Genomic DNA, 17,476 nt, shown 5'->3' with positions numbered 1-17,476 from the left:
TATATACATATAGTACATACATATACTATAGTCACAGATTAATACTTTTGAGCAAAATAATATTTACACAAGTCAAAAAGTCACATTAACAAAACAAGTTGTGTAAAACACACAAATATTTTTTTCAATCCAGTGAAGAGAGAACCTATCCATCCCGACATTGTTATATTGACATTTAAATGTGACAAATATGTTTGATTTCGCCCTAAAATTAAGAGTTAATTTGTAAATAATAAGATTAGAAAAAAAATAAAATTATTTTTTTTCTTTAGCTTAAAATTAAGCTATCAAGTTTTTTTTTATTTTCATAACATATTTATCACATATCATTGAAATATTGTTCAATTCAATTATACATTAACAATATCTAATGCTAATGGCGTAGGTTTCGAACGTTTTGACGTCACAGAATCGCAAATTTATCAGAATTGGCAGCTAAAAATTAAATACAACCGCTTTGTTTAATCGTTTCGATGCTAGCGACATCTCAGTAGAGTGAGATAAGTTTGATTTATTATAGACTATTCTGAACATAGGCAATTTCAGACAGCTAACTCAATGTTCAATTTTGAAAATAATTAAATGTGATACAATAAAAATATGGAAGATAAATATTTGATCAGCTGAACTGTATATGTGTAAGACTTAATCAAAGCAGTTGGTCGTCCACCATTTAATATAACTAAGTGGTTTAAAAGATCATATTATACAAATTGTCAGCGTTCAACATGTATCTACAAAATGTCACTTGTCCATATTAAAACAAAACAAGGACTTTTACTATAATTTCTACCACCAGATTGCGTTATTCCAATTGTCAATACTGTATTGTTGTCATCGCCATTTGAAAAATGGTGGGAAATGTCAGTTCGAACAATGGCAACACTTCATGCTTAAGTGCTGACATCTAGTGTGAAATTAGGCAAAACCCTCGTCGTGTTTACCTAGGCCAATATTACATTTTTCTATGTTCGGCAGGTAAAATTGAAATGTCAATTGATTGTAATCTCATATTATTAAAAATATCATTTGTCGAAGAACAGCCGTTTGAGATGAGAAACAAAGCACATCACTTGAGATTAACATCTTCGATGTTAATATTCACAATAATTCACCCATTTCAGATTGACGCATCGAAGCTTACCCAATAGGCTACTTGACCCATAATTAATTTCATATATTCAATGAATATTTTCTATTGTATTAAGCTCAGAAAATCAAAATATATCAATTTTAATAATTAAAAGCGCGAGATTAATTTAGGTATCTCATTTCAAAAATGTGCTTTTGACGTCACTCTAAATGTAAACAAAAGAAATTGTATGTAAACAAAACAAGTCACTGATCATAATGACAAGCCAAATGCTTGTTTATAATACTAACATGACAGACAGCGTTTTCGTTAGTTTTTACATAGTAAAATTTTAAATAAATTTTTGAGCCTTTACAGGAAGGTATTTAAAAATTGTAATCAAACATATATTTTTTTAAAGTTTCAACAAATATTAATTATTTAGGACCAACTTTGAAAAATACCCGTCAACTAGCCTACTGAGATGCTGATCGAAGCTTACCAATCAGAGATGGTAATCAGATGTTGGCAGTTAGAGTTGGCCGGTTAGCGTGCGTCGCGGGTGCGCGTGCGGCGGGGCGCGCGGGCGGCGTCGCGGCGCGGCTGCTACCTGCGCCCGATCAGACCGTTGGAGTTGCCGCTCGTGCTCGGGCACATCTCCAGCTCCACCAGCAGCGGGAAGTGATCTGTCGAGGATTTATTGTGTTTTATTTATTCAATACTAGCTATTGCTCGCGAGTAAAGTTTACTAACGAAGAAGTCGAAGTATGGACAACCACTATGATCAAAAAAGGTAAAGACAGAGAAACCCGAGCGATTGCCGAATGAAGTCTCACTGGATCCCAACCTTCATATTGTCAAACAAGTGCTAAGTTATCCATAAAAACAAAAGGTGTTAGCCCAATTATAAAAAAAAAACAAATGAAAAAAAAAATAAGATGTCACTTTGACAGCTGTCAACAATTAAATAACTTTAATGAGTTTATGAACAATCAACGTAATAATTACTTCAAAGAACCACTCACCTGATGGTATGTGAGGGTGTGGGCAACCAACCACCTTGTGCTCCCTGAACCAGTCCTGCGACAGAGGCCCGAGGAGACCAAGTGGCGTCATCGACTGTTTACTATAAAAGATGTAGTCGATTATGCCCTTGAAGTCGAACCTGAAACGTGTTAATGTCAATATTATACTCAAATTTATTAACAAGTTTATATATAGATCTATATCAATATAATAAAGCTGAAGAGTTTGTTTATTTTATAAATATGTACTATTTCTTGTAACTGTGTAAATTTCTGCGCAATAAACATATTACAAACAAACAAAAAATTATACTTCTCGCAAAGTTCGTATAAATAATCTTATATATAAAATTCTCGTGTCACAATGGTTGTCTCCGTACACCTCCGAAACGGCTTTACTGATTTTAATCAAATTTTGCATGCATATTCAGTAGGTCTGAGAATCGGCTAACATCTATTTTTCATACCCTTTATTGATAAGGGATGTCCACTTTTAACTTTTTTTAAAACTAGAAATTTCTTAAAAATTATTTATATGGCAAAACAACGTTTGCCGGGACAGCTTGTTTTTTTATAAAATTAATTTCTAAGTATAAAACACCACAAGGTGAACAGTACTACCACATTTATAAGTCGCATCGGTAATGTTAGACAGCGCAGATTAGCGCAACGCGTCATCCATGGGAAAGTAATGGAGGGGATCTTAAACATACATACATATGGTCACGTCTATATCCCTTGCGGGGTAGACAGAGCCCACAGTCTTGAAAAGACTGAATGGCCACGTTCAGCTATTTGGCTTAATGATAGAATTGAGATTCAAATAGTGACAGATTGCTAACCCATCGCCTAAAAAAGAATCCCAAGTTTGTAAGCCTATCCCTTAGTCGCCTTTCACGACATCCATAGGAAAGAGCTGGAGTGGTCCTATTCTATATTTTGTGACGGGAACCACACGGCGAACGGGTCTTAAATCTCTTTTTTCATTATAGTAATTCACTCACGTAGTGCCGTGTGGTTCCTGGCACTAATACAAAAAAGAATGGAACCACTCCATCTCTTTCCCATGGATGTCGTAAAAGGCGACTAAGGGATAGGCTTACATACTTGGGATTCTTCTTTTAGGCGATGGGCTAGCAACCTAGCACTATTTGAATCTCAATTCTATCTTAAAGCCAAATAGCTGAACGTGACCGATAAGACTTTTCAAGACAGTTGGCTCTGTCTACCCCGCAAGGGATATAGACCTGATTACATGTATGTATGTATGTATGTATGTTACTCACGTATAATTGGTATAGGGCATGATGTCCTCGCTGTACGCGGACGCCAGTTTGAAGGTGTGCGTGAACTCGTGCTCGGAGCCCGGCATCCGGCGGAGGGACGCCGCGTAGCCCAGCTCCTTGAAGTCGCGGTGCTCGGAGGACACGCGGCCAGACGACAGGAACTCTACTACTCCTGTGAAAAAAAAAAAATGCTTTTTATTTTCATACTGTTCTGATTATATAAACAAAATTCTAATTCAAATTTTTTATTCATTATTATATAGGATACCTCATATCGCTTAATAATTGTCAAAACGTATGGTTTAACAACATTGGTTGACGTCAAATAAATTACTTAAAACTAAGTTTAGTGCCGCTTCCAAGGCGTCAGTGCAGAAGAAGCGGTAACAAACAAAGGTAACACATAAAATTATGAATCTATGCCGTGTGGTTTACGGCATCATTAAAAAACAATAGAATAAGGTCTTCTCCATCTCGTTCCCATAGATGTCGTAAAAGGCGACTAAAGGATACGCTTATAAACTTGGGATCGTCTTTAAGGCAACCTGTCACTATTTAAATCTCAATTTTTTTCATTAAGGCAAACAGCTAACACCTGAACGTGGCCTATCAGTCTTTTCAAAACTATTGGCTCTGTCTACCCCGCAAGGATTTATATATATTATTATTATATATATATTCATACAATGACGTCTATATCATACCATTTGGCTTAGTGATGGAATTTAAATTCAATTAATGACAGGTTGCTAGCTCATCGCCTACAAGAAGCATCCCAAGTTTGCCAGCTAGCCATTCCCTTATTACGACATCCGCTGGCAAGAGACGGAGTGGACCTACTCCATCAAAGCGCCGGGAACCACACGGCAACATAAATTGTCGCTTGCTACACAAAGTCTCACTCACCGCTGTCGGGCAGCGAGTTGAAGTCGCCGCAAAGCAACAGCTGCACGTTGTCCCGCTGTCCGGCGAGACGCAGCGTTCTCGCCGAGTCGTCCAGTATCGTGCGCAGCTCGTTGCTCAGCATCATAGTTTGTATGAGCTTCATTACGACATCCGCTGGCAAGAGACGGAGTGGACCTATTCCATCAAAGCGCCGGGAACCACACGGCAACATAAATTGTCGCTTGCCACACAAAGTCTCACTCACCGCTGTCGGGCAGCGAGTTGAAGTCGCCGCACAGCAACAGCTGCACGTTGTCCCGCTGTCCGGCGAGACGCAGCGTTCTCGCCGAGTCGTCCAGGATCGTGCGCAGCTCGTTGCTCAGCATCATAGTTTGTATGAGCTTCATTACGACACCCGCTGGCTAGAGATGGAGTGGTCCTACTCCATCAAAGCGCCGGGAACCACACGGCAACATAAATTGTCGCTTGCCACACAAAGTCTCACTCACCGCTGTCGGGCAGCGAGTTGAAGTCGCCGCACAGCAACAGCTGCACGTTGTCCCGCTGTCCGGCGAGACGCAGCGTTCTCGCCGAGTCGTCCAGGATCGTGCGCAGCTCGTTGCTCAGCATCATAGTTTGTATGAGCTTCATTACGACACCCGCTGGCTAGAGATGGAGTGGTCCTACTCCATCAAAGCGCCGGGAACCACACGGCAACATAAATTGTCGCTTGCCACACAAAGTCTCACTCACCGCTGTCGGGCAGCGAGTTGAAGTCGCCGCACAGCAACAGCTGCACGTTGTCCCGCTGTCCGGCGAGACGCAGCGTTCTCGCCGAGTCGTCCAGTATCGTGCGCAGCTCGTTGCTCAGCATCATAGTTTGTATGAGCTTCATTACGACACCCGCTGGCTAGAGATGGAGTGGTCCTACTCCATCAAAGCGCCGGGAACCACACGGCAACATAAATTGTCGCTTGCCACACAAAGTCTCACTCACCGCTGTCGGGCAGCGAGTTGAAGTCGCCGCAAAGCAACAGCTGCACGTTGTCCCGCTGTCCGGCGAGACGCAGCGTTCTCGCCGAGTCGTCCAGTATCGTGCGCAGCTCGTTGCTCAGCATCATAGTTTGTATGAGCTTCATTACGACACCCGCTGGCTAGAGATGGAGTGGTCCTACTCCATCAAAGCGCCGGGAACCACACGGCAACATAAATTGTCGCTTGCCACACAAAATCTCACTCACCGCTGTCGGGCAGCGAGTTGAAGTCGCCGCACAGCAACAGCTGCACGTTGTCCCGCTGTCCGGCGAGACGCAGGGTTCTCGCCGAGTCGTCCAGGATCGTGCGCAGCTCGTTGCTCAGCATCATAGTTTGTATGAGCTTCATTACGACATCCGCTGGCTAGAGATGGAGTGGTCCTATTCCATCAAACCGCCGGGAACCACACGGCAACATAAATCGTCGCTTGCTACACAAAGTCTCACTCACCGCTGTCGGGCAGCGAGTTGAAGTCGCCGCACAGCAACAGCTGCACGTTGTCCCGCTGTCCGGCGAGACGCAGCGTTCTCGCCGAGTCGTCCAGGATCGTGCGCAAATCGTTGCTGAGCATCATAGTTTGTATGAGCCCATTACGACATCCGCTGGCAAGAGACGGAGTGGACCTATTCCACTAAAGCACCGGGAACCACACGGCAACATAAATTGTCGCTTGCTACACAAAGTCTCACTCACCGCTGTCGGGCAGCGAGTTGAAGTCGCCGCACAGCAACAGCTGCACGTTGTCCCGCTGTCCGGCGAGACGCAGCGTTCTCGCCGAGTCGTCCAGGATCGTGCGCAATTCGTTGCTCAGCATCATAGTTTGTATGAGCTTCACGTCACAAAACTCAGGGTCCCAGTGGATGTGAGCGGTGCACACCAGTATAGGCTGGCCTAGCATCGACGAGTCGGTTGGGATTCCTGCGAAATAAGGAAATTATATTTACATACACACGGTCACGTCTATATCCCTTGCGGGTTAGACGGAGCCAACAGTCTTAAAAAGAATGAATAGCCACGTTCAGCTTTTTGACTTTATTTGATACTTATTTATTAAAAAAAAAAGATCGGCATATTAGAAGAACTTTATATTACGTAATGTAGGCGAACAACGGTTCATAAGATACCTGAGTCACTTATAGATTGTACGATATATAAGAAGAGGACTTTGGCCGACACAGGCATTTTACTAAGTAGATAAAGTCCGCCTAATTCGCGACTAATTAATGTTTGTTTGACTGTTTGTGCCAAAACAAACTAAAAAGAAAAAAAAAAGAATTTAAAAAAATAATTGGGACACCTAAAAACGATTATTCGAACTAACCACAACATCATTATCTTACCAGTTAAGCTACAACTGACAGTTGACTAACAAGTACAATAAATACATAATCCCAACGAGAACATAACTAATGGCTTTCGCATACTGCACGGCGCAGGTGGTAATAAATTACAGGCATAATTACCATTTTCTATCATCATCTACTTTCATCACGATGAAGTGCCGTGTGGTTCCCGACACTAAAGGATGGGACCAGTCCAATTTTTTTTCTATGGATGCCAAAGAGGCGATTAAGAGAAAGGCAAATAAACTTAAGGATTACTCTTGAAGGCGGTTGGCTAGCAAGCTGTCAGAGTTTGAATCTCAATTCCATGATGACCTTTCATTATTTTGAAGACTGTTGGCTCTGTCTAACCCGCTGTTTCCAAAGCGTTCCGTGGACGAATGTAATTGTCTAGATTATATCCTACTAATGTCAGTATGGATGTTTGTTACTCTTTCACGCAAAAACTACTAAACCGATTACGATGAAATTTGGTATGTGGGTAGTTGAAGACCCAGAATAACATATAGGCTACTTTTTATACCGGAGTTCCCGCCAGAATTATTCCACGCGGACGAAGTCGCGTCATAAATATACATACATACATATGGTCACGTCTATATCCCTTGTGGGCTAGACAGAGCCAACAGTCTTGAAAAGACTTGTGGCGACATCTCTACGCCACTCGTCAACAACATTCGATTCGGCTCGACCGCCACCAAAGGGAAAATCTTCCGCCAGGCTAGGTGTTATGCCTGGGGAACCGCGGCTCCGACGATGTTGTGTCGGAGGTTGTATATATAGCTCCAATCCGTGAAATCTTTGAAATCGCGTCTTAGATACTTCGCTGCTATTTTTATAGGTTGAGCGCGTCAATTTCTTCGCGATGATTGACAGTTGTTATGTGATTTGATGTTGTTGACGAGTGGCGTAGAGATGTCGCCACAGACTGAATAAATATAAATGTATGTATTACCATTTTCCCATGCCGCCTCTTTAGTTTTGATCAGCGCTGCCAGTCCGATGTTGTCTTTGGGCATGACGCGATTCAGCATGTTGTCAGAACCCTCGCTGTTGGCCATCGCCAGTTGGTTGAACTCTATCAGGTGCTCTTTTACTAAGGAGAACCTGGAACAGATTGAAATGACAATAAAGTGAAGGGAGATACAGTTGAAGATACTCGGTAAGTACTAAAAGTAAGATCGTATTGATCATTGTTAGATTATAGTTATTGGCTTATAAATTTCTAGAAGAGGCATACATATATTGTCTTCTAGAAAGCAGGTTTTTTTTATTCTTAGTAGCGAAATAAAAACAAAAAATAGATGATACTTGAAATTTCTTAAACCTCTACTATTACATCGCACGGTCTAGCAACCTGCCACTATTTCTAAACGCAATTTAGAGTTAGCGCTCACCGATTATTTCGGTCACTGCTATTTTTTCCTGCCATGCCATCGGGTCTAATATTATTTATGATCGTGTGCGCACTTGGAAACTTGACAATTGCATATTGAGCTATTTTCAAAGTAGCGAAACAAAAATGGTGCCGTGTGGTTCCCGGCAAGAATAGGACCACTCCATCTCTTTCCACGGATGTCGTAAAAGGCGACTAAGGGATAGGCTTATATACTTGGGATTCTTCTTTTAGGCGATGAGCTAACAACCTGTCACTATTTGAATAAATAAATATAAATATAAATAAATATATACGGGACAAATTACACTGATTGAGTTAGCCTCGAAGTAAGTTCGAGACTTGTGTTACGAGATACTAACTCAACGATAATATATTTTATAATAAGTACTTATATAGATAAACATCCAGGACCCAGGTCAATCAGAAAAAGTTCTTTTCTCATCATGCCCTGGCCGGGATTCGAACCCGGGACCTCCGGTGTCACAGACAAGCGTACTACCGCTGCGCCACAGAGGCCGTCGAATCAGGCCATCTCAATCGGCCATCTCAATTCTATCTTTAAGCCAAATAGCTGAACGTGGTTTTTTAGTCCCGGTTGCATCCTCCGACACCCTGGAGATAGCCCAGGGTATGCCTTTGACCATGGATCCTGGATTGGATAAGTCAGGTTCTTACACGAAGCGACTCCCATCTGACTAAACTAAATCCGTATTGGATCGATCATAGTTACACTTTTGGTCACTCACTTATTTATTATCAAAATACACAAAAAAAAATGTTATTACTTACTTTGCAGATCTAAAAAAGATGGCGCATCCATCCACGTATTTCCTCTCCGATTCCGACATGGTCTTGGCTCGTGATTTCGGCGAGAAGATGCCATCATAGCCGTCACCTTTAAGCTCCGGCAGGAAGAAGTTGTAGAACTGATCCGTTTCTACTTCCTGAAATAAACACATTTTATTTCATTTAAATGAAAGAAAAGTAATAAATATTAAACTATTACCTTAGGGTTAGTTACTGATTATGTCTGTTACGTTCTTATTACAAGTGAGATTGTCAACTTTAATTCGATTCAGCGTAATTTCATATTGTTACTAATTTACATAACTGTAAATTGCTGTACTGAATGTTTGTGTGTCCATTTAAACTCACATTACAAAATTTATGTAGTTTGCCTCTAAAAAGACACTACAAACCTGTAAACTAATGATATCCGCAGAATAATGTCTGATCTCATCCAAAATGCCCTTTTTTCGGTAGTCCCACTCCAATGCCCAACTCGGACAGTAGCCGTACATCTGCCTCGTTGCATATTTGTCGCACAAAACGTTGTAGCACATCACTGTGAAGATACCTAAAAGAAGAAAAACAAACATCAAATTGGCATGAATGCATCGCGAATTTTCTGAACGGGCATAACATTTATCTCACAGTCCCGTCAGCGGCGCATCCACGCCAATTAGTTGGCGAGATGGCGCTTTGTTGCTCCGGCGGGACAGGTTGCGTGTCAGATAAAAATGTTCCAATTAAAATGAAGACTCGTATTACGCTCCACATGCGGCCGGCACGCGACACAATGGCTTTTGTTTTTCTAATCGTATCTCCCCGGCGGCATCCGCGTCGGGTATCGTGACTCTACGCCTCATCTCCTCGAACAATGACGTCGGCTTTTCACCTCTATTCTTTTGATACAAGTATGGAAAATTAGCCTTTAGCTGTCCTCCGACCCTCACAGCGAGTCGTGTGGAGTATATTACCGTGGTTATCGACAGTGCGCATTTTATTACGGCAAACTTCCCGTCCAGTTTGTGCGGTTAGGAGTTTGGCGTCAATGAGAGTCCACAGCGCGAATAGTGTCGGCGTCATTCAACGTATCCACTCATTACGTAAACTAAGGTGGCACGACTCTGCTCTCTCACGCTCCACACCATTACCTCGGATTTATGCGGACGCGGTGCGCCCGCAGTGCTCCCACCCGTCTCATTACGCGGATCAAAAGGCGCGCTGAGTATGAAGCCTGCCCGTCTAAATGTCGACTTCGTGGAAGACCTTGGCGATGCAATTATCTAGATTTAATCGCCATTCCAGTCAATCAGCGGACAAAGAAGCGGCAGTTGTGTTTGTAAGACAAAGCGTCGTTGACGGCCGAATGACGGGTGGAAGGACAAGACAATGCGTGGAGGTCGGTCGCTGCGCTATAGTCCGGACAAATTGATAAAGATCTCGGGCTGCGCTCGCGCTTCATGCTAATCTTTAAGAGTCGAAGTCACCTGGCGTCGTCGCTGAGCTGCGCGGCCATCAATACGGCCGCAGCACGTGCTTCAAATACATCCATTGTATGCTCGATGCGCCGGTGCGGCGCGGACGCGGCGCACATGCCAAATATCGCGAGACAATACGCGCATCGCTAATCGTCACTTGTTTAAGGAACTACGAACGAAACGAAAGCTCGGCACCGACATAATAATAAATGCTAATGTCGAACATATGGACGCGTGTCTTCATTTCAAATAAATCGAAAACGATGATGAAATAGTACGTGTATGAGCAACAAACAATGGGTAAGGTGACATTAACTGTTTGTAGCGGCAATATTTGTGATAGGCCATTGTGTTCGCTATGCTATGCGCTTCGGGAGGACAACACGTGGGTGCATCAGATATGTCATAATATAATGTTGTAGAGTTGCGTGGCGGTAAAAAGAAGCAATCGGAAAAGGCGGGGCAGCGGATGTCGACTAGTGATGCATGTTACCGGTGCAGTGTAGGTACGTTCTGAGCGCTGTATGTGGCTACGGAGATAAGTGCACGCATGCCTGATGTTGCCAGCTGCATCGACAAAAATCTTGTATAAAATGAAAAATAATTTCTAGGTTTCTTAGCAGAATCAATAATCGGGACATAATTGCCCAGTGTATTTTAATCTTTGAACAAAAACTAGCAAACTAATCTATCCGGTCTGTCTAACAAGTTATTTAGTTTTTACTTACATTAATTTTTGTTTGTAGAATTTCACGTTTACGGATGTCAAACTAGATGAGTACTCACCATTGTCGACACCAGCGAAAACGGGCCATTTCAACATGCATTTATACCGAGTTTATTCTAACTTTAAATTTTCAGTCGTAACCCAAGAGATTTAAAATAGCCTTGTTTAGGTTATATACCGGCAACACTGAGCCGCGCACGCGTCACCTACAAACAATAGAACGCATGTCGCACCGGTTATCGTGCACATTTCACCGCCTCCCACGCAACGGCCCGCGCCACACTCCCGCATGTCATTACGTCCCGCATCGTACCGTACATAAAACATCCATTCCAACCCCGCCCAGCCGCATTTAGGCGGACATTATTGAACCCGTTATTCACGCGATTCCTTATCCACACTCGATCCTAATATTATAGTTAATTACATTCCATTACACATTCCATAAATTCAATATTTTAACGTTCACAGGATAGCCCACAGTCTCGAAGTGACTTAACTTTTATAACGGGCCGAGCCGCGGGCGAAAGCTAGTGGGTAATAAAAGAGGACAATTACATATAAGTACACTGCCCAAACTGCTAGAGATTCTAGGGGTGCACTAATGATTTTCCAAAATTCCCGCGGGAACAATAAAAAACGGGATTTTTTCGCTGCAAGCGGGCAGAGGTGCGAGCATACTCTACTCGTAGTAACTATATACATATAATTCGTGAGCAGATGGAATAGGTTCCTTTTTTGCTTTGTAAATACGGCCCATTAAAATCGATTTGGATGAATACGTAGGTACACGAAAATCATCTCGTATACGTATTCATTCCTCCATTCGGATTGGCATCGTAAAGAACTCATTAGAACGCGCTCAGCGGCTTTGGTAATCGACGATATGACGTAAGAAGTCTCAATAGGTGCTAACAAGGCGTAGTTAGCGGCCAAAGATCGGGTTGCCAACTAGTTCGCTCTATGGATTTCACCTTCGCGTAATGGAACCGTAACATGCGATTCAGAGTTAAGTTTTAATGGAGATGTCAGTGCGACAAAGACATCATTAATCATAGATAAAGTACAATCAAAGTAGGCTACATTAATGCCATGTAGAATATCTATTGTAGCGAATATTGTTGCAATGGATCAGAGCCGGATTTTAAGAAAATATAAGTTAAGCTCTGAAATGTAATAATTGAATGGAAGTGAACTTTTCACATCGTAAAATTTTGATTATGCAATAACGCGTGACTTTTGCATCGCATGGCTTAAAGGAAACATGAAAGAAATTTTAAAAGAAATCGCCAGTAAATTTATGTGAATATCAGTCATTGTATGTATATTTTTTTGATAAATATTGATTTGTTGCTAACTGAAATACTTTCAAAGAGAAATTATAAAAATAATAAGTTATGATCACATTCAATACTTACAAGCAATTAATAAATCAAAACAAAAATCCTAAGTATGTATGCAAAAAACCTAAAAAGTGAGGAATTTCAATTGCTTAATCCGTCCCCGCAAGGTTCTTTTATTGATTTCCCGCTAATTTGCATAAGAAAGCCAACAATTATGGCGGGTCGCGTCATTCGTCGAATAATGGCGGCATATGGCGGCAGTTGCATGGGAACCCCGCATCTGTTCAAACCGCTTCCTCATTTATGGCAACCAGATACGATGTAAACATCTTATTCAACTTTCGCAAGTAATGGTCAAGAAGATTTACTTAAATAAATATAAAAATTGTGGAAAAATCACGCCTTATTCACATAAGGGTAGGTAGATACTAATATCTTCCCACTTGTCTCGATCCCTGCATACTTCTTTAGTTTCATTCATACATACATATAATCACGCCTATATCCCTTGCGGGGTAGACAGAGCCAACAGTCTTAAAGTCTGATAGGCCATGTTCAGTAAGCGACAGGTTGCTAGCCTGTCGCCTAAAAGAAGAATCCCAAGTTTTATCCCCTTAGTCGCCTTTTACGACATCCATGAGAAAGAGATGGAGTGGTCCTATTCTTTTTTCTAATGGTGCCGGGAACACTGCACTTTAGTTACATCCACGTTCATTACTCTCTTCATAGAAAAATCAAATCAACAAAAATACCAGTCTTCCAGAGTTTGTTGCAGTTGAGTCCTCGAGGGTTACAATCAAAAGTCAGATTGACACGAAGCAACTCCCGCCTGTCCGCTTCAATCCCAGTCATATAGTAAGAATCCCCATGTTATTCAGATCTGAACGCATCCCAGACGACCCATGACCCGGGCTATTGTTCGATGGACACTAATTAGTGCCATGTAAATGCATGATCTCTCCGACTCAATGATACAGTCAACAAAAAAATTGGTAAAAACTGCATTTCATTAAAAAAAAAAAGATTGGATAATTTGAATATTGGCTGGGTGTCGGTTAAGATAATATTTTTCACGTGACAATGGTCTTAGAACTGAAGACGTTGTAGAATGGATAATGTGGAAAGAGAAAAGTACGAAAGCCGACCCAGGCTTCGATAGTGACGGAGGGAGGGTGCAACTGGGAACAGGCAAAGACGAGAGAGAGAGAGAGAGTGAAAATTTTACAATGAAATACAATATGTATATGTAACTTAAGAAACGCTTATGAAAAAATAATTATTCGAAGACAGAAAAAAAAAACACGCTGTTGTATTTTTTTTCTACTACGTTCAAAAGAATCCATAGGTCAAATTGTTTTAAGCTGATTTTTTATTTAATTTTAATCAACGTTGTAATCTTAATGAATACATTTTGTCAATTTGTACACCTTGTATAAAGTAATAATTAAAAAAATACTAATAACATAAGTCATAAAAAATTCCTACATATTTTCTTATCGACTATCTTTGCCGACCGTACTTGACACAACAATGTAAACTATCGTTCCACATTTGTCCATAGCTCTAGAAAGTCAATTTAACAACGGTTGTCCCATTGTGGGGGTAACAATAGAGAAAACAAAGCGAATCATAAAACACGATTAATTAAACCACGCACGACAAATGTAGCTGTACTCGAGTTGAACTGAAATGACTGTGTTGAAAATGATTTGAATTTAACAAGAGTATATAAGGTGAATGATGTTATTGATAGCTATTGCATCAGGATACATGCATATAAATAATCACGTATTTATTTTCCCTTACGGAGAAGACAGGGTCGACTGATCTGACTGATCGATGTATGAATTATTGCAATAGCGCCAAAAAAAGTAGCGTCAATGGCAACATTTTTGCTAAACGCTACTTTTTTGTCGGCCGTATTGCGATTTATCTATCAGACAACTTTTATCCGTCTACTGAAAACCTTGCCCTCAATCTAGCTTGGTTTGATTAAATATAATACGATTTTCTTCAGGACGCAGTGAATAGTGACGCTGTACCATGTGCGGAAAGCGAGAAATGCATCCGCTAGATTTATCGACGGCGCATTAATCAAGCACTCTGAACACGGCTGCTTTATCACGACCATCACATCGGAACGAGAAATGACCGAATAAACACAGCGTTCAATTTAAGTTATTAACAAAAAATTTAAACTAAAATGAATGATCTTGTTGAATTGAATGAATCTGTGAACAACAACGACCTGAAGAAGGCCCAAACTGACAACAACGCGATGAAATAAATACAGTGTTTGGGGAAAAATTACCAACTGAGATAGATAGGTAAAGAGAGTGAGAGAGATGTAAATATAAATAGATATACTTTTAAAAAAGAGGGTGACAAAAAGAAAGGTTCACTTTGCGATTGGTTCGAAAGCCATCAAGTTGATCACAAAAGTTTTGTTATAACAGTTTTTGTGAGTGTTATTAAAACTTATCACTATTCGGAATCTTATTTATCTGAGCCGCCAATCAAGATATTTTAACATTGAACATGAAAACATTTTGCAGATAGAATAAGACTAGTTGAGGCTAAACACAATCTTGATATATAAACAGAAAATTGGTTGACACAAATACAACCGACCAATTACTCCAGTTTCCATAATAGCGAGTAATGCAGTGAAATTGAGGAATCACAAAGGTTGGAAAGTATTGGAAACTGGGATCGCATTAAGATGCAATGTAAGAGATAATCTGTGATGATTTGATAAAATTTTCAAAGTACCTAGTTATCAAATTTATGATATTCCGCAGCATTAATGCGAACTTATTATCTTATGCAGCAGGTGTTCATTACAAAACGTTGATTTTATCTTTATACTAATTTTACAAAAAACCTCAGATATAATTTTAAATACTCATTCTCAGCTAACTATTTATGTTCAGGGAAGAGCAACCTTTTAGTTAGTGTCTGTCACAGCATGTTTCACTACACTGAATTCAATCAATCCACTCAAAGACTAAACAAAGTATGTATCGAAAATACTCCTTTTTGCAATATCTGAATCTACAACACTGTAACGACCATATCGATGTAAAAAATAAATAATAGAGCGTACCTAACGCCATCTCGGTTCATCTGAATATAATGGGAGGCGTGGAGCAGTTATTGGCTCTGCCATTACGTGGGCAATCCGCTGTTATGTGTGGAACGTGAATTACAAATTCAGATGTTAACAGTTTACATAAACCGGAACGGTGCTATGATTAACATTACAATGTGTTAAGGCTTGGGTCAACATTAAAAATGTTGACAAAACAAAATAATAATTAGACTATTTCCGAAGGATGCGTTACTTTGGAAATTTCCAAGAATTCCAAGTTACCTTTGTACTTCTGCAGGTCTATGTATTATCTCTTATAATAAAAGTAGTTAAGTTATAAACTCACCGTCAAAAACAAAATACAAATATATGTATCTTTACAATATTAGCATGAAACTATGAATAACACTGGTCCATTACCTAGTATGTAATTATGGTAAAAGGTATATCAAAGATCCAAAAGTTCAAGGAAAGGATGTGACAACGTAGTAGAACATTAATGCCCTTTACTTTTTGGTTGTTATTATTATTTTCTATTGCTGAGAATTCATTTGTTTGGTAGAAATGTCATTTCTTAAGACTTTAAAAATTTACTTTTTTAATATAGTTTAAGTCTACATAATTTGGAATCATTTTGTAGACAGGTATTTCTTTCAATATTTTTAATTTATTGCGTCGTCGCTACAAATACCACGTTTAAGCAGTCAAATTAAGTTATACGTCAATTTTCATGCGAATATTGATTAAAGATCAAAGGCTGTAATATAAATTCTTTCAAAGGCCTGTCTACATTTAAGATAAAATTAATGTTGCCTAAAAGATTTAAATCTACCGAAATTACCAAACCGTTTCGTTTTTTGTAAGCTGATGATTTTGATACAATAAAAAGTAGCTTTTTTGAAGTAGAGTTTTCAGCTGCAAACTATTTACTGAGACGCTGTATAAAAACACAAACGGTTTTAATGTCCATACTTTTCAGCCATGCCATGGGCGAGACGAAAAATTAAAATCATCTCTTTATCAATAAATAATAGTCTCTGCCTAGCCCTCCGGGAAAGAGGCGTGAGTTTATGTATGTATGTATCAATAAATTAAATTCAGTAGGTATATTGTGATACTGAAATTAATTAGAGTCGAGACTTAACTCCAGGAAGAATTTTTTTTTGCGTAACAGCCAAAATTAGTTTACATTTATTATTCACTAGCTGTGCCCGCGACTTCATCCGCGTGGAATAGTTATTTTGGGCATCATTGAAGCCCTAAAGTATGAATAATTTTCCCCGATTTTTTTCAAATTTCCATAATTTCTTTGCTCCTTATAGTTGCATAATAATGATATATAGCCTAAAGCCTTCCTCGATAAATGGTCTATGAAATGCAAAAAAGAATTTTTCTATTCGCACCAGTAGTTCCTGAGATTAGCGCGTTCAAACAAACAAACTCTTCAGCTCTATAATATTAGTATAGATTAATAATATTTACGAGTTTACTGCTGGCGGGTTATTTGTTTTTTCTCATTAATTGCACTTGGAAATACAACATGATATTATTCTGGATGCGGCATTGGTTCTCGTCACGCATTTCAGCCAGAGTCGGACTCCTAACGCCTCGGACGCGAGCCCAATTTCCATAAATCCGAACTGACACCTGAACGTGCCACACGCTTCGGGAGAAATGTCTATTCGTAAATATTTATTATTTGTTACAAAATACTTATTGCATAAGTATTGAATTGAGACTATGCACCATCGACCCTTCTAACGTAACTTCATTAGACCAAATATTTGGAGCAACTATTTGAAAGTTCAGCGGATCAATGAATTATCACTTTACGCAAATTTTAAGGTCAACGATTGACAGATCACGCACCTCCATTATCAAGTGGATAAGCTTTATATTGGTGGAATGAACTTGTTTAATAGAAAGGGTAATATAAATTATTATAAAATAAGGTAAAAATTAATTAAGTATTGTTGAATTTCAGATTTGGGGCTGATATAAAACAA

General features: G+C 39.9%; 1 protein-coding gene across 1 annotated transcript in view; it reads right to left on the bottom strand.

Annotated features, from left to right (window-relative positions):
- Positions 1–285: 285 nt before the first annotated feature.
- Positions 286–17,476, bottom strand: part of LOC106133101 (CCR4-NOT transcription complex subunit 6) — a 140,239-nt gene continuing 123,048 nt past the window's right edge. Inside the window, exons 6-12 of the mRNA XM_060946030.1 lie at positions 9,245–9,402; positions 8,835–8,989; positions 7,602–7,753; positions 5,997–6,221; positions 3,384–3,555; positions 2,098–2,237; positions 286–1,758 (exon numbers count right to left, since the gene is read on the bottom strand). Coding sequence (XP_060802013.1) covers positions 1,679–1,758; positions 2,098–2,237; positions 3,384–3,555; positions 5,997–6,221; positions 7,602–7,753; positions 8,835–8,989; positions 9,245–9,402 — 1,082 coding nt within the window. The 3' untranslated portion in view covers positions 286–1,678. The remainder of the gene's footprint in view (positions 1,759–2,097; positions 2,238–3,383; positions 3,556–5,996; positions 6,222–7,601; positions 7,754–8,834; positions 8,990–9,244; positions 9,403–17,476) is intronic.

The sequence above is a fragment of the Amyelois transitella genome, chromosome 10 (genome assembly GCF_032362555.1).
Source record: "Amyelois transitella isolate CPQ chromosome 10, ilAmyTran1.1, whole genome shotgun sequence".
NCBI classification, from domain to species: domain Eukaryota; kingdom Metazoa; phylum Arthropoda; class Insecta; order Lepidoptera; family Pyralidae; genus Amyelois; species Amyelois transitella.
The sequence above is the reverse complement of the archived record's forward strand: the minus strand, read 5'-3'. Positions and strand labels throughout refer to the sequence as shown.